Source organism: Ischnura elegans, chromosome 11 (genome assembly GCF_921293095.1).
Source record: "Ischnura elegans chromosome 11, ioIscEleg1.1, whole genome shotgun sequence".
NCBI lineage: Eukaryota > Metazoa > Arthropoda > Insecta > Odonata > Coenagrionidae > Ischnura > Ischnura elegans.
In genome coordinates, this window is record NC_060256.1 from 38,613,894 (window position 1) to 38,632,517 (window position 18,624).

Sequence of the window (18,624 nt, forward strand, 5' to 3'; positions counted from 1 at the left end):
AAATTTTCTTAAGTGTTTGCTATCATATAATGCAAAGAGGCGATAGAATTCCTCCAGAGCAATAGCTACAAATCCCTTAAGAATTCCATTCATGACAATCATTGCTAATTCGATACCACTCCAAGAGAAATGATTCATGAAATCTTATGGAAGATCTAATAATTAAACTTAGTGCAATCTGTAATTCATGTTCAACCAACAAGAAATGTCAAGATTTCTTTACTTTAAAGTAAGCCTAAATGCAAGGGTCTCCAACCCGCATTAAATATATTGGCTGAAGAAACCATTGTATCGAACCACACAATATAAAATCTATATCGACACAAAATAAACAATGCAAAAAACTGCATTGATTGAATGAACTTTTCAACCAGAAAAATTATTGCCCTTTGAAATCGTAAATTTTTTTCTATTTTATTGATGTGGTATAAAGTGACGTAGAGTATTGCAGCCCTCCCATGGATATGGAATTCATTTTTGGCCCTTGTATTAGAAAAGGCTGAAGACCACTACCTTAAGGCATAACACATGCACCTGCATGAAAGATGTATTTGCATGAGCTGGTAAAGCATATGTGGGTGAAAGTGTACATTTAAAAACATTGAAAGTGCCATCCCTGGCAGCCAGCACTGGCATCCAACTTGCTGAGTTTACAGCCGTCTACACTTGTCAGTGCCAACATCAGTGCCTTGCCAACATCATGTTAAGGTTGCCATCTAATTACATTGCATACTACACAAATTACTTGGACCGCTAATATCAGTATCAAGAATAGAGGCATCCTAAATAAATTTTGTAAATGATGGAATAGCAAATAATTTCATCGGCCGCACTGTAATTTATACCTTAACAGTGAAATTCATGTTGCTAAATCAGTCAACATAATACCATGCCCAATACCATATCATACTATGCCCAATACTACCAAGACTAGTGAGAGCTTATGCCCAACCACAAACATTCACAGCACCAGCAAGGGTACTTTCAATTTTTGGATTATTTTGCCAATAAAGGGCCTAACTTTTAATATGTACAAAAAAAGTTAATTTTTTCCAAATGAAAATTTGGGGAAGAATTAACCATTATGTCATTTATGATAAGACGCCTCCTGGAAATGCAGATACAAGAAGCAGGGAAACAGCAACTCGGTAGGACCAACCTCTTTCCCATGTGATAGTAGCAGGATCAATGTCAAGCCTTGCAAATCTCTTTATTTCATCAGGAGTCAAGCTGTCAGGGTCAGTTTTAGAGATTCCCAGCTTCTGCAGTCTCCTCAGCTATTCAGAGATAATTATTAATTCATTAATAAACTGCCATTAAAATTGAACATCAATATGGAATAGACAGGACATCTTCAAAAAATAAACAGCATTCACCAAAGGCAAACATAAAATGTCGCAATTTTTTACCACACAGCAAAATTATCCCCAACTCTGCATTGCTTAGGGAATAAATTATTTTATATAAGTTATAATTCAATATATGAAATGAAATTTAGTCTACCACTATATATTTACAAGGAATGATGATTTTGAGGAAGTTAGGTACCATGAGCCATACTGAAGTTCAATGCTTCAGAAGATATGAGGTGGATGCAAAGTTGATTTTATAAGCTATAAAGAAAACTAGTGCATGCGGGTGGTAAATCTTTAATGATAAATAAAACTTTAAAACACAATTTTAACTTAATATAAACTTAATTTTGGTTTTTTAAAATACGCCTGAATCCCATAATATTACATAAGTTTGAGTACAGATTATCTTTATCATGCGATTCATGAAGGATATCCAGTATAATCACTAGTATCCCAGCTGGTATTCTTGGTCTCGTAATTGGTGAGGTCCTAGTTTCATTCTTACTCCCAGGAGAATATAGTATTATAAATTTGCTCAGTTTAATGTTTGCATTGCTATCATAAATAGTTTATAACAAGGTTTCTATTCCTTTTGGAGGATGAACAAAGCTCCCTACAACAACATAGTAATTAACCTAAATATAACTTGAGCAATGTTGCGTGATTCAGGGAAGGATGATTCCAAGCACAACCTGCGTGACATTTCTCCTCACTTCTGCTGAACTCATAATCTCTCACAAATAAATTTATTTGCAAAGAGAGATGAACCTCATTCAGTACTTTCTTAAAGTAATAAAGAAATGTTATATAAAGATTAGATCATAGAGTATACGTGAAGAGTTGAGTCAAAACTACCTCGGGATGTATAAACTTCTCTTGGGTTCGTGCGCAGGTAAGAACATCTAAGGTAGCTGATATTTCGAGTTCCATCCCATTACCCATTCTCAAGACTGGTGGGTAATGGGATGGAACCCGAAACGTTGGCTGCCTTAAGATTTTCTTACCCACGCACAAATCCAAGAGAAGTTTATTCAATCCATTCAGTGGGAAAGTGTTAAATCATAAATACCCTCAGGATGATTTAATCTTAGTACACAGGGACTAGCCACGGTGATAACTTTACAGAGTCACCTGCAACGCACTAACTGCGCAAAAAATCCATAGAGAAAAAAATCATTCACTTTGACCAGGATTCGAACCCGGATCCCTCAATTTCCGGCCGAGTGCTTCAGCCAGGTAAGCTACCGAGGCATCATTCCTCCCTGTGGAAATTTGAGGACTATTCCGGACAAGTTGGTATACCACCTAGGACTGAGGAGGATTTTACCACAATTTGAGGACCATACCACCTCGTCTGTTATAGTCCCCAAATTTCCACTGGGAGGAATGACGCCTCGATAGCTTAACTGGTTAAAGCACTCCACCAGAAATCGTGGGATCCAGGTTCGAATCCTGATCAAGGCGAATGATTTTTTCTCTGTGGATTTTTCGCACCCTCAGGATGGTTTACAAATAATGATGGATCCAAAATTAAGGAGATGCCATGCCATATGACTACCTCTCAAAGGTATACTATAAGAAATGGGTGGTCGAGTATTCCAGTTACTCCATCACTAGCTCACCTGTATGTTTGAAAACTTCCTCGCACCCTGTTTCTTGGGAACCAATCGGTTGTACAGATCCAAATCAGATTGTGTTGCCTCATGGAACACTCTTGTGTCCAATTGTGCAGCCAGTAAATTATTGGCGGCAGTGATAGCATGGATGTCCCCAGTCAGATGAAGGTTGAAGTCCTCCATTGGTATGACCTGAGAGTAGCCTCCTCCGGCTGCACCACCTGCACAATCAATGTGTACTTTTATGACCTCATCATATTTTGCACTCCTCGGGACAGCCATACAGCAGTACAATTACCACTCAAACATTCGCTTATACAGTGAGTCCTCGTTCTACGTCACCCCGTTTAACGTCATTTCGCGATAACGTCACGAAAATTTTGAGACCGTCATTCGTTTATCGCACCTTTGCTTCGCGATAACGTCAGGTCTGGTCAGGTTTTTTAAATTTCGCGCGAGAAAAAATGCGAAGCGGCGGGCGTTGCAGGTTGTTCGTTTTGTGGGCGGTAATACAGTCAGTCTAAACGAAGTGTAAAACGGTGTGTTTATTGTCAATTTCGATTACGTTTATAGCAAATTTTCTGCAAAATGAATTCTTAGGTAGGTGCGCAAATGTTAAGTGCGTAAATGTCAAGTAAAGTTCTAGCAAATTTTACTTTACATAACGGTTTTCTGGAACCTGAAGTGATTTCTAGGAATTTTTCCGGGTAGAACTCGGAGTATTTGTCGTCACTTTTTCGCCGTGTTCTCAATAATCTTGGTTCCTGTAACTGCGACGATGTTTCAGCGATGATGATGCCCAGGCGATGATGCCCAGGTGACCACCATAGCGAAGCCGAAAAAACAAACGCGGGAAGATACAAAAATGTAGAAGGATGTACATCGCTGCTGGTATTGCCGTCAATGAAGACAGGGACTCGTGTTTATGCCATAGTTTGGCATTCCCATCGTAAAAAATGGCCCAAATATGATACGCTAAAATTTTTTCGCGTAGGAATTGTGAGGTCTAGGAGCCGATATTCACTTTTTACATTGTTTCTTATGGGATATTGTGCTTCGATTAACGTCATTTCGTTTATCGTCACATTTTTCAGGAACGGTAAGTGACGTTAAACGAGGACTCACTGTACTAACAGAAAGTAAAAGTGAATGACAAACCGTGATGATGCAATGTAAGTTCCCACGTAAATGATCATATTTGCCCCGTAATTATGACTATCTTGTACCGTCAGCTATTGAAGCAATTAAAAGACTAGCAAATACGAGGTGTGTTCAAAAAATATCGCGACTTTTGTGTTTTTTCAAAAATTATTTATTTATTCAAGAATATCTATTTTGTCCCCTTCAAAGTAATCCCCATGTGATATTATACACTTGTGCCAACGGTTTTTCCAATCTTCGAAGCACTTCAAAAAATCATTTTTTTAATCTTGTTCAGCTCCTCCTTCGATGCCGTCTTTATCTCGTCAATCGTAGCGTAACGTCGTCCTTTCATGGGTCTCTTCAGTTTAGGGAACAAGAAAAAGTCACAGGGGGCCAGATCTGGAGAATACGGTGGCTGCGGCATCATTAGTGTGTTGTTTTTGGCCAAAAAGTCGCGCACAAGCAACGATGTGTGAGCAGGGGCGTTATCGTGGTGCAAAAGCCAATTTTTGTTCTTCCACAAATCCGGGCGTTTCTGGCGGATTGCTTCGTGCAAATTGCGCATAACTTGCAGGTAATATTCCTTATTGACCGTTCTACCCTGTGGCAAGAACTCATGATGCACCGCGCCCCTGCAATCGAAGAAAACTGTCAGCAAAACTTTCACATTCGACCGAACTTGGCGCGCTTTTTTCGGTCTTGGTTCGTGCGGCAGCTTCCATTGAGATGATTGAGCTTTGGTTTCCACGTCATAACCATAAACCCACGATTCGTCACCAGTTATGACCCTCTGCAGCAAATTTGGGTCGTCGCGGACCCAAACCCAACCCAACCCGACCCGTCTCATGCCCAAATCATTGATAAAAATCGAATGGCACGAGCCAATCGATATGTTTAGGTCCTCAGCAACTTCTCTAACGGTGATTCGACGATTGGCCAATACCATTTTCTCCACTTCATTAATTTTTTCGTCTGTTGTTGAAGTGCTCGGGCGTCCGGCACGCTCTTCGTCGTTCACATCTTCTCGGCCTTCTGAGAACATTTTGTACCACCGATAAACGTTGCTTCGGTCCAAGGTAGCTTCTCCGTATGCCACAGTCAACATTCGGAATGCATCCGCGCACTTAATTTCGTTTTTCACACAAAATTTGATACAGGTTCTTTGATCCATGGTAAAAATCGAAGACGATCCAAAACACGTGCAAGCAAAGCAGCTGTCAACAATTAAGTAAACATTCAAAATGGCCGAGCTTGTCGGCATAAGTGACAGACATGAGTACCAACATAACGCCACAAAAAAATCGAAATTCGATTATACGTAACCCGCGAAAAATTCAAAATTCGCGATACTTTTTGAACACACCTCGTATAACACGGTTCTACTTTTGGCTTGATATGAGAGAACTTGTAGAGATAATTAATGTACTGACACGACCTGGCAGACGACATCGATTGCTTCTTCCTTTATTTACCATGAGCCATTTGCCTTAACAATCCACCATAAAATTATTGGACCTCTTTCATCAATTTCGTAGTTAGGTCCCATAACACATCCAGAGTGGAAAATTGGCATGGCACCATCATCTACGTCATGACCTACATCATCTCAGTGAACTTGCAACGGAATCACCCCAAAACATTTATGCAGGGTCAACTTAGAAATGCATGTGGGGGCCTCTTGTCAAGAAGGGACTGATATGTACGGTGGACTGAAAATACAGCCAATAGTCACCCCAACAACCTAATCCAAAAACAGCCCGGGCTGAGTTTCCTATTACAAGTAGATGCGAGTAAGAGCATTTGGCATATCAAGATCGCTCTATGCCTTTATCTCTGTACCCCTCCACCCCAATTCGCAGAGACAACAGCACGGCTTGGACATAAGACACCCTTCCCAAATTCTGTGACCCCCTCCCCTGACCCAAAAAGACACTTGGAACCCATTAAAGGTAAAAACAATGGGTGTGTGAGTAACTGGGAATCAGAGTCCACCGAAGTTGAATGAGTAACCAGATAATATGATGTTTTCATTTCAGTGAATACGAACGGCCAGTAATACTTTTTTCATCATTTGTCACGATGTAACACTTTTTGCAAAAATTTCCAGGAGAAAACTAATTGTGATGGCTATATTTTTCACAGGTTTTTCGTATTACCTCAACATGATAACTTTCCTTATGTCCTTATTACCTCAACTTTCCTAAGGTACTTAATTTTTTATTCAAAATGAGTCAAAGTATACCAACTCTGCTCATGTCTAAAATTTGCTTCTCCCTCAAGTCTAGTGACAACCAAAACATTCATCATAACAGCAAACAATTAAAACATTTCTACTAAACTTTAGCCACATATTCAGCAGTAAATTCAGTCTATTTTTATCGCTGACCTTTAATTCCAAATGTTGGCCCTTGAGATGGCTGCCTAACACATGCAAAAGAGTTCTTCTGCTTTTGCACTGCCAGTGCCTGAACAAGCCCAAAGGTAGTTGTACTCTTCCCTTCACCCAAAGGAGTCGGTGTGATTCTAAAAAAAAATAACGTATAAATTAAAATCCCAAGTCAAAATTGGTGGCAGTACGGGATATATGTACACACTATATACATATACACATTTATATATACGGATACACATATATGGTTTAACACATTTACGCAAGGATATTCTTTCACTTGCAGAGCTCATACAGTAAACTCTCGTTACTACAAAGTTCACTGGGCCAAAAAACTGTAGGTTCATAATAATGAAATTCGTAAGAACGTATCTTTTAGGAATCATCACAAAAATCAACCTTGCCATAATTTCTTGACCCTTTAATCTCCTTACTTAAAGTCGCACTGCGGAATAGCTTTAGAGCCATGTGTACGATATTCCTGGATGAATTACACACAAATACACAAAAAAACAAGCACATTAGTTGGCATCAAAAAGTGCTGTTATCCAGTAGAGTGCAACACTGCATTACTATCGCGTTAACTCATTATTCTGACTAACTGATATAGCTATGTGTGCGATGTGGCAGGAGACAAAAAAATTCATTGTCCAGAGGAAGGAATAAAGGGCAAAATGCTGAACAGATTCTGACTTCACCATGGATTAAGTGATACTTTGCTCAGACTGTGCCTGAAGTGTGGGTTTCTCTGCACCACACCACGGTGCATCAGCCAACTCCAAAGGCACCAACTATGAAATTTTTAAAATGTTTGCATCTCTGAAAGTTATGATGCACTTCGTTTGCGTGACTTAAACATAGCGCAATAATTATGGCATTGCGTAAAGTATACCCACCTAAATGCCATTGTTTATCCATGGTACTTCATAGTAAAGTTCTTTTTGTAGCCACTCGGACCAGGACAAGTTAACACTTTCATAATAACAAAAATTTTGTAATAACATTTTTTTAACCATAGATTGGATTATCTTTATTGTAGGGACCAACTATTTGCTTCGTAATAACAAGAACTTTGTAATAAGGTTGTTCGTATTAATGAGACCCTCCTATTGTGGCTCCTTATTGCATCTGAATCTAAGATGACTTCACATTATGAAGTATGTTAAAATACTTCAGATATATCCAAATTCAATCCCACAATGCCTTCCATAAGTTTATGATAACAATATTTATATTTCATATGCAAATCTATGAGTGGTCTCAATGCATTCAGTTGCCTGCCACCCTACAATTAGATAAACCACGCACTTATTCCTTGTTATTCCTTTCATTACACTTCCCATTAAGAGCAACATTTATTTTATATTTTGGTAATTACAAGCAAAACTCTGGAAAACAAATGTTTACAATGATTACCACACATAATTTTCCCGAAATCTCTATACTTATTCAAATGCATGCCCACTCCAGAACAGAACTCAAGTTTCCCAAATAAATAGCATTTTCCAGGATTAACTGTGCATAATGCACACTCCTTCAAATATGCTTGGCATTCGATAAAACACAAGGCTAAGAACTGACTCCATTAGAGAACAAAAAAATAATAACTGATTCTGATTGCTTCATAAAATGAATCTATATAATAATTTCACTATAACAGACAACAGAAAGTTGCTTATAAAGCTTTACACTCATATGTAACTTAATCAAAAGTCATGCAACGCAAGGAACAATTAACATCAGCCACACAAAACTAATTATGTTTCCATTCAAGACACTACCAAGGATTGTAAATAAGAGTAATGTAAAATCACTTTCAAGTGGAATGGTTTTCTTTTCCCTGAAGCAAGAGATCAAAATGATTTAAATTAAAATTCCTAAACCTATGTGGCATTTTTTAAAGTTATAATCTTTTAAAGTTTCCAAAAAAATTCCTGCCATTTTCAAATTCCACTCCTTGAGTAAAGTTAAATTGACAATAAAATACACAAAGGATGCAAATTGTGGCATTATGAATTCGAGTAAGGTTGAGCCATCAGCTTTTTGCTTGAGTTAAGCAGTCAGTTGAGCTTTCATAAAGGAGTTTGTGCAGGCACCATAAAAAAGAATTGACATAGGTTCAACTCAAGACATTTCAAAAGCAAATATGTACATTTATAAGCTCATTGCAAACCATCCTTCAGTAGTAAGGTGAAAGATTAAGCGATAATAATTGCAAAATTCTAATGCAAGAGTGTACTTCACTCACATCACAAACTTACCCAGCCACAACGACGAGTTTGCCAGACTTGCGATTGGAAAACCTCTTGAGAGAAGAAAGTTCAACTTTGGCCTTTTTGTTCCCGTAAAGAGAGTATTCACTTCCACCCAGGCCTATCTCCTCTGCTAATTGGGTGATGTCCTTGGGTATCTGAGCTCGAGCTATTGCAAGATCACTGGAAAATAATGGAAGTTCAAAATCACAGAATTTAGAATCATTCTCTCAAGGCTGGGAACTTACATTAAATAATAAATTGCTTAAGAATTTCCTGAAAAAAAGGATTGCCACGATTGCAATGCCCACACTTTGAATTCTTGCTTCCATTCCCATTGCCTCCTTAAAAATTAATAATTATAAGAGGCATTGATGTAGGCTATCTTATTACTTACTTCTCAAAGGTTTTACAAAAAACAGAAGGGACTATAATCAGATACATATAGTAATAAATATTCCAAACTAAATTTTTTCCTTAGCGGAGTTCTGAAATGGGTGTAGTCTTACAATCGTATTCTTTTGAGATACATGTAAATATGATACATAAAAGTCATTAAAATGAGTTCAGTTCATTTCAAAACTCAAGTCGATTAAGAGTACATAATGGGGTATCTTCCTTTGCTCCGTTCCCATTACAATTTTTTACTGAACATAACGCACAATTCACTATACATCCTAACATTAGGCATCACCACTTTACAGCAGTAAATACATATAATGTAACTGTAATTGTAACTGAAGTAACTGCATTCCTACATATAAAAGTAGATTGCAATCAGAAGGTCAAAGGGAACTACCATTAAGAAAACCTATGCCACATGTCTGCAATGTGTGCTGCCTTCAAAACAAAAGGAACATAACAAAACTAAAAATAGTTAACAACAACAATCCAAAATTAACAACAGTATCTAAGTGTATTAGAAGATCACCATTTGAGCTAGCAACAAAGAAGGTTTTCCAGATTTATTCAAATTTAAATTAACACTTCATGACTTTCTAGAACACTTGAAATTATCCGACTTTAAAGTAATTACTGATACATCCAGGAAGTTTTCCAGAAGAACGCCATAATTTAATACAATACCTTGGCACAGGTTCCTGCAGTTTCAGTGGAATACTTTTGATGTTCCACTGCAGGCTCATCATTCTCATTGCTGCCTTCTTGGCAGACAAAACAGTGTTCTTCATAAGCATGGCCACCGTCATTGGTCCTACTCCACCAGGCACTGGAGTAATAAAGGAGGCAACCTTCTTTGCTTCCTCAAAAGCTACATCACCAACGAGTCGCTGTCCAGATTTTTTGGTAGGATCTAGAACAGGACGTCAACAAGATAAAATATAAATTCATGAATAATTCAAGATTTTTAAGGCTAAAATATAAAAATTTCATGCCATTATGCATAAGTTTACATGCAAGCAAAAGTGATGCTTCTGAGTGCAAAGATGAATGAGTGTTTCATTTTTGCTTTGAAATTGTTTGTTGCTAGTTTATATCTTTTAGAATGATGAATAAAGTGTGCTGTATGCAATATTGGGTGCGTTCCTGGAGCATGCAAATAGTGCTGATAGCCCGCTACTCCCGGTCGGGGAGTTCGGTCACAGTGCTGTGAGCGAGGTCATGACATCAACATTTGGTAGTGCCAACATCATTACTATGATGCACAAAGGTTAAGAAAACACTTAGCTGTTTCACAAAATAACAATTATGTTATTTTGTGAAACAGCTAAGTGTTTTCTTAACCTTTGTGCATCATGAAGGAGTTTCACCATGTTACGCCAACCACCATCGCATTTGTCATTACTATGTGCTTTGAATGCAATCGCCAGAGAGGTGAGGCACAAAATGCTATCAGTGCTTAAATTGCACTAACTGGCTCCAAAACGCTCATTGTCATGTCGCTGTGTACAAATACAGATGCAGAAAAAATGGCGGCCTTGCTTTGAATTAGTTGATGTTACGAGTTGAATTAGTAGAATTAATACGTTAAGAGGACCCTATTGGTGGAAAGTCTATAGTGGTGAAAGTTTCTCCAGCTGATGCGGAATGTAAATCTGAGGGGGGACTTGGATTTACATTCTGCAGAGGTACAGAGGGTACGAGTGGGACTTAGTTGAGGGCAAAGTGAGCCATAAGAAGGCCTGGGATGAAATTGCCAGCATATTGAAAACTCATGCCCACGATGTGACCAGAACACAGTGCCCGTCAAAATTTAATGGAATGAAAAGGACATTTAAACCCATTAAAGATCATAATGCAAAGTCTGGTAAGGGCCCCATGACATGGCCGTACTTCAAAGATATGGAGAGCCTTCTGGGCGAAGGGCCTTTCATGGAGCCAATCACACTGACCTCATCTGGCTCTAGTGTTCTCAAAAGGAGCCGGACGCAAGGGGACACCATGGGCAATGATTCACCATCGATGCGATCACCATCACCCAATAGGTGCCATGGGAAAAAGGAAGACCTCGCCCCAGCAATACTAGAAACCTGCGGAAGCATTGCTGAGGAAGGAAAAAATAAACGATAAAAATAAAATAGATAAATGCATGTACAGACAATCCCAGAGTTACGCAGTAGATATTTCCCGACACACATTGGGTTGGAATAACAGAAGATATAATCGATTTACTAACATCAAATGATTAAGCACTTATGCCTCTAGGCATGAGGTCTTAGGGATTACTGCATAGTCACTGAATTAGGTACCTACGAGTCCGAAGTCAGTAATTTAGTTAATTACTATTATAATAGATTTTATCACCTGTACAAATCAGGAGTTGCCATCCGCCAAATCGAAAGAGAAATTGCTTCTTGAGGGTGATCATCTCAAGACCTAGATGACTCCCTTTCAATCTATTTGCAATGACACCCATGAAATACTCAAACGTCTTTAGACTCATTCTGCAGATAAATAGTTTAAAATTAATGAAATTCATACCATAAACAAAAGAGTTATTGTACAGTATTCGATTTTAACCTGAAGTGTGACTTGAAGTCAATATCCATCCATTGTGGCATAACGTCTTCAATGTAGTTCTGAAGTCGTGACACTCTCCGATGCCTTCTTTCGCACAAAAGATGAGATGACAATCTCTCCTCTAACTTTAACCCATTAATGCCCAGAAGATTTTTTTCAAAAACTTTTACTTTTTTTGCTTAAATTATGATTAGGCATCATACCTGATGCGGGAAAAAATATTTTAAAAAATCTCTAACATTTGCATAGTACTTAAACCTACACGTATCTTAAGATACATCTGGGCACTTAAGGGTCAAAAATGCACATTATCATTTAATTGTATTTATGCACGTTTTTGCTGTATCATTCATTACTCATGCCTTCATCAGTAGGTTTTAATACTTGAATTTGAATTATTATGCATCAAATAATATAATTTTGAGTATTATTATAGTATTATAACGTGAACAATTTACATTTGAATTTTGAAATTTTACAGCACTGTGTTACTGTATCCGAGTTTTTTATACCGTAACTATCCTTGTAAAACTGATACATCCAAGTCTCATCTAAAATATTTGAACCACCATTTTTATTCTTGATTGTTGTCCGGTAACTTGCCAGGAATTGATCACACATGTCCACTACACCCATGTGAGAATTGTAGTCCGCGATCGCCACTGGCATTTCGGAAACAGAATAACAAACAGGAGTTTTCATTTTTTTATGTATGCTAATAGTAATCAATTCTGATATGAATAAGTTGTCAGCAAATATGTTTGTACCTGGTGGTAATTTTCACTCATCCACTAGTCCTAAAAGTAGATCTCCTTGACCAAGATCTGTTCTATAAAGGTTGGCTACAGCATGATAAAGGTAGACTTGATTCTAATATACACCATAATTTTAGCCATAACCTTACTCATTTCCCTCTAATACATTGCTTGCAGCCATATCTACCATAGTAGAGGTTGATTGATTCATCCACCAAACACTATTCTCTAGCGCTTACAATTTTGAAAGTCTAGTTCAAAACCTCAAACTAAGGTTGAACTTTATATAGCCTATCCTTGCCATCATTCTTCCCATTATAATAATTATCTGCCAGATGCAGAAACCTTAACATTTCTTCAAACCTGTTCCTACGCATTGACTGACAAAGTATTTCGATGGTGCAGTCTGGAGATGACCTCCGATAAAGCCATCAACTAAGTAGACGGTGACCTGAGAGAAGCAATATTCCAAACACTTCATAAATCACTTCGATTTGTACGTACGAAGAATGTACTAACATTTTTAACAATTGTTCATAAAATTTGTCTTGAATTTTTTCTGCTGACAGCGTTGATGGTAGAGCTATTTCAGATTTGTTTCACCTCTGCTCCATCACTAAGGTACGTCTTCTCTTCTCAGCGGCAAATGGGAGCCCCTATGCTGTTTTCTTGACTTATATAGCAAGCGGTGCGCAACAAAAGTAACATAAAAGTATTTACATATGAGACGGTTGAAAAGTCTTTAAAGCGCAGATTCCTCCTTATGTCAGGTATGTCTTTCGGAGACTCGAACTTGAATGCAAAGTACAGAGTTTTTGGTGATGGAGCGTAGTACAAAGTTTCTTTATCAATGTTCACCAAAGTTGCTTATTTCGTACAATGATTTACGGCTTGCAAATTGGATATTATTGCCAGGGGAAAGTTGAACGAGAAACAAAGTAATCAATCCATTCCACCGTCGGCGATACAGAATACAAATAATGCCATGACAGTGGCATATACATATGGGGGGCGAAGGGGGAGCGCGACCCCTCTTACGTGGCTGCCCGCATTGCCTAACAGGGCAGAACTACAATTGTAACTCTTTCATATCATAAGATGGCATTGCCTTGTATATATAATAATTACATAATATATATTATAATAATGCCTTGTTTATAATCATTTTAAATAAAACTTTCCTTTTTTTAAATTTTAAATAAAACTTTCCACGTGACTTGATTATTTTTCATTACGATACAAGTCAAGATCGCTCACGATATCTTTTGTGCCCCCCTTGAATTCTTTTCTGTATCCGCTACTGTGCCAGGGTAGGCAACTTGATATTGCGAGTATTTGCATTTCCAGAAATCCAATATTGACTCATTTTCTGCTTCCAATAAAGGTACTTTATCACAATTCAAATGAGGATGCATAACAATTCTGAGAAAATTCCTGTTTTGCTGTATTTACCTAATTGTTCAATATTATACTTCATGAAATGGCAGGAATAAATAAAACTGCCTTCGATCTATCACATAATTAGGTTTATAAAATTATTACTTATTCATCTAATCAATAAATAGAATGAAACATACATATAAGTCAAAACTTGAATTTTTAGTGCCACAAGTGCCCAGACGTATCTTTAGATACGTCAAAACTTTACTGGTTAGTTTTGTGATGAGCTTGAAAGAAAAATGAATCTCTTTAGAAAGATAATATTCCTTATACATTTAAAATAAAACAGGTAAAAACTGGATTCAGATAACTCAATGGTTTATGTGAAAATTTAATTTTCACATGACCATAGCGTAGCGATTTCTGAGTAGTTCGTGACCAGCCATGTGTAAGTAAGCATAAAAATTGCAAATATTGGCTTAACACTTTCAATGCTGACCATGTAAAACTCAAAATCGACCCCCGGTGCGGCTGTCGTTTTTTAATGCAAAACGCATGCATGGGTGCCAAAAGAGCTGGGAAAAATAATGAAAAAATTATATTGGCCCTAATTTGTTATCTATGAATTTTTTCATTCATGACGTGATATCACGTCACCCGCACAGCGGGATATTAACGTAATGCGGGTTGCATACTGTCGGATTTTTCCCCGCACCACCGTTTTCTTTCAATTTTTTTTCTGCGCTATGTATCCAAAAAAATACGAGGAAAATGAATTTGTTATGCTCTACTGGTATCGCCATTGGTATTTTGCCACTGCCATAGGGAAATTTTTGGCTTAGATGGATGTAATGCAAGTTATAAGTACAAGGAATCGCCGTGAACAGCTGTTTGATTGTGATGGTAATTCTGCACAAGATATTTCGGCGTATTCCTTGTACTAGTAATCCTAAGTATCGGGGTAGGGTTCGATAATATTGAATAATTTCTACATTTTCTTCTGAAGCCACTATTCTCGTCACAAATTCCTTCACTCGTTTCATGTTTTCAGCTGCAATTCCTTTCTTCCCATACGACCACCCGTAAGCATCAGATATTTAACAAAAATGGTTTTCACATACCATTATGTATTCCCTTCACTGCAGGTGCTTGAGATGGGTGGCAATCTGCTTTCGAGATTATTTTCCGACGGTGTATTAGGGTGTTTCTTGACGTGCACCACTCCTGCCGGCTGTTCTAAGGTTGGAGGGGGTACGGAGATGAAGCGAGGGGTGATAGTAAGATTTAGTCGGTCCACTTGTGAGAACTAGGAATAACCTTTTTGGAAGTGCTATCGGCACATCAAAAAGATGGGGAAGGTATGGGGAAATATTTTGCTGATACGTGTCCTTTTAGGGTTATTGGGGTATAGGCTCCGTTGCCGAAATAAAAATGGATGTGGAAACAGAAATAATCAACCTATAACTTCCTCATTACTATCTTCTGAAAGAAGCCAATAACATATTTTTCAATATGATGTTACCGAGTTAGAAATTAATGCATAAAAACTGGAACTAATAGTATTTGCAAGCAAACATCTTACAAGTAATCTTCATTTAGGCCACGTATCGCGGTTCTTACTACGAATATTCTGCGAAAATCTGAAAATGATGTAAATTTTACCGCAATAATATTTTTCATTTGGTGCATAATAATATCAATTCGAGTAAACCATTCAATAATACGTATTGCTAGGAATAGATTTGCAGCATCTATGCCCCTTATTACTTACCCGATTACCGAAAGCAACGATACGTTTTCTTTCCAATTACACGAGGGAAAGAGTAATTCCATCGCGCTAGGAAATCTCTAGTTACTTCTTATTTATGTAAGAGCCCTAGGCTATTGAAAAAAGGAGCACATAACATGAATAAAAAATATTTTATTTACCCAAAACAAATTCAATACAATCGAAATGATGACCATTTTTAAATTATATATTATATACCACTACGTACAGTCATGTATGTTTTACCTGTGTAGGAAATACCTCTCTCACAAATTTTATAACAATATAACAACCTACAATACTATTGCAATATAACAAAGCAACTAAACAAGGCAACCTATAATACTATTGTATATAATACAAAAATATATAATACTATTTATGCCTTCTTATGAAAGAAAGAAAAAAGCTCGGGACAGAGTAGAGGAGACCTAGCAGCCAATGAAGATATATGCGGTCTCTTTCCTACGCCCAAGAGTGCTTGCACCGCAATAGTGCAATACTTGCACCATCGATTTTTCTTTCTGCCACCTTCCTCTTGGATGAGTTCAGGGAAGTGAGATTGATATATTGATGGTAAAAGTGGCTTGGGATAAGGAATGTGGGATGGAAGAATAAAGGATCTAATGACAGAAAGACGGAATTTATAAGGGAAATCTTTCCGGCGGGTTCACGATAAATGAAAAAGCGTGCATAGCTTTCGGGAAGGAATTATTAGGGAATCAATGGAGGAGTGAAATGGATCTAAAAGGGACGGATTTTTTTTAGAGGAAATACTCAGGCTCTGAATCGTTTGGGCCGGTATTCGCTGAAAAATGTAGGGCTTGAAGAATGCTAAAGAATCCATCACGACTCATGTATATCCGAAAGCAAAGCAGGTCAAACAAGATAGCAATGCTCCATAAGTCGGATATATTGGTTATAGGAATACTTACCTTGTGAAATATTAGGCCTATGAAGGTAAAACTCTTCATAGGTCAATTGTTTCCAATTCCTAACCTATTATTTCGAAGATTATGAGAAAGTATGTCTGTATACGAAAGAGGGTGTCTGGGAAAAGGAGACGCAAAAACACTTGGGTCCTTGGAAGGGGGTGGAATGGTGAGAGCTGGGTTTTCTATGAAAGTGATATTTTGAGGGGTCACTGAACTAAGGGTCCACCGCAAAGGACGGACGGTATTGTTAGAGGGTTCAGGAAAGAATAGGACAAAGGGGATGGGCCAGTGATTGACATAAAGGGATCTGGCGTAGAAGGAGGCAACGCAGTACCTGACTGTGAGGGTTCAACCTCCTCCCCACCCTCCTCCTCTCTAAAATCTAGCTCGGAGTCTTCAGAGAATGCCTGATCCCGCTCTCTTCCAGGAGCTCCCCCTTCTTCGTGTACATTCTTCTAGAGAAGGCAGAGAGCTAAGAAGGAAATGTTTGTGCCCTTGCGGAGGTTTCCTCCCTCGACGTCGATGGCTGCAGGTCCTGATGGAAGGTCGAACACTACTGATCATCTACAAAAGCTGATGAATAGAGAATTTTACCTCTTTCAGGCAGCATTGACTACCGGCCAGCATGAAACATTTTCCGTTTTACTTCTCGCTTCCGTATCTGCAATAAATACATTGTATTTTTTTTAAATTCCGATAAATAACAGGATCAAAGTAAACACACTCGGTGAAATAGGCCAAAGCTGAAATGCTACAAACAGCTTTACTAATGTAAAACTATGTTTAGGAACTAAATATTCACAATGGCGAGACAAAGAATTGAAAGCACCCATAAGCCATTGATTTCATGGTTATCGAGAAAATAAAAGCATTTTTATAAAGTAACTCCTAAGCACTTTTTCGCCAATCCATGGGATAATGTGCAAACAGTTATTTGCAATTGTAATAAGAATGTTTATAAGTGCATAATATACATATATTAACAATAAATATTATAAATAACTTACACTTTTTCCGTAAATAACTTCCTTCACTCTAGTAATATTGCCGCTTGTCGATCCCCTCACTGCTTAGGAGTTGCACTGACAAAAAAAGGAAGGGTGCAAAAGTTAGAGATATGTTACGTTGCATAAAAAAATGTAATGGCATTTTCAAATTTACATTAAAGTTTAACTAATCACAGTACTGCATGTATTAATTGAATAAAACTTATTAACATCAGGCAATAAAGGTTCGAAAAATGAAAGGCTCGCAAGAAGAAAAAAGGAAGGATGGAAAAAATCTATATTCTCTCTAAACATTATTAAAACAATAAAAAATTAATAAACACACATAAGTAAGTTCCAGTTAGTAAATACTTTTGATTTGTAAAATAAAACTCAAATAAAATTCGTCATACTCACGCATTAATAGAAATAAATAAAAATAATAGCATAAAATACAGGGGAGAAAATGAATGGAAATTGGCTTACCTTAAGATAAAAGAAAAAATTTCTCCCGATCCTCCCAGGAATGGTTGCTTGAAACGGCGTCCACAAATGCACTCCTAGATCCCTGCTGAACAACTTAGGGGGGTAAAAAGCCATAAAAGAACTGAACCGAGCTCTTACGGAGGGCCGGAACCCTCGGGGTACACATGACGTGATATCACGTCATCAGCACCAGGGGATAGCGCACCATGACGTGATATCACGTCATGCCGCACTCAAGGTGTTAAATAATCTAAATCACTTGTATACCATTTGAAGACTTTATTCTGTCATATTACGTAAAGAAATCGCATTTACAACAAACAACAGAGTATTTAGGAATTTTTAAAGTGTGACGTATCTAAAGATACGTCTGGGCATTAATGGGTTAATTCCTCGTCTGAACTTGAACTAGAATCGTCCAAAAACTCTCTAAAAATTAAATGTACTCCTAGCAGAATTACCCTTCATCTGTTAACATCATAAATATCTTTTACTGCAGCCACCATTTTTAATACAAGCTGTTTGAGTTTGGGGACTTTCGTAGAAACGAACATAAAGTACACACCTTTCGAGTTTGGGG

At 37.7% G+C, this 18,624-nt stretch overlaps 1 protein-coding gene across 2 annotated transcripts in view; it reads right to left on the reverse strand.

Annotated features, from left to right (window-relative positions):
- Positions 1-18,624, reverse strand: part of LOC124167525 (C-1-tetrahydrofolate synthase, cytoplasmic) — a 44,477-nt gene that overhangs the window by 18,937 nt on the left and 6,916 nt on the right. For both annotated transcript variants that reach the window (XM_046545469.1, XM_046545468.1), the window contains exons 8-12: positions 9,842-10,067; positions 8,765-8,938; positions 6,501-6,637; positions 2,978-3,192; positions 1,160-1,277 (exon numbers count right to left, since the gene is read on the reverse strand). In XM_046545469.1, coding sequence (XP_046401425.1) covers positions 1,160-1,277; positions 2,978-3,192; positions 6,501-6,637; positions 8,765-8,938; positions 9,842-10,067 — 870 coding nt within the window. The remainder of the gene's footprint in view (positions 1-1,159; positions 1,278-2,977; positions 3,193-6,500; positions 6,638-8,764; positions 8,939-9,841; positions 10,068-18,624) is intronic.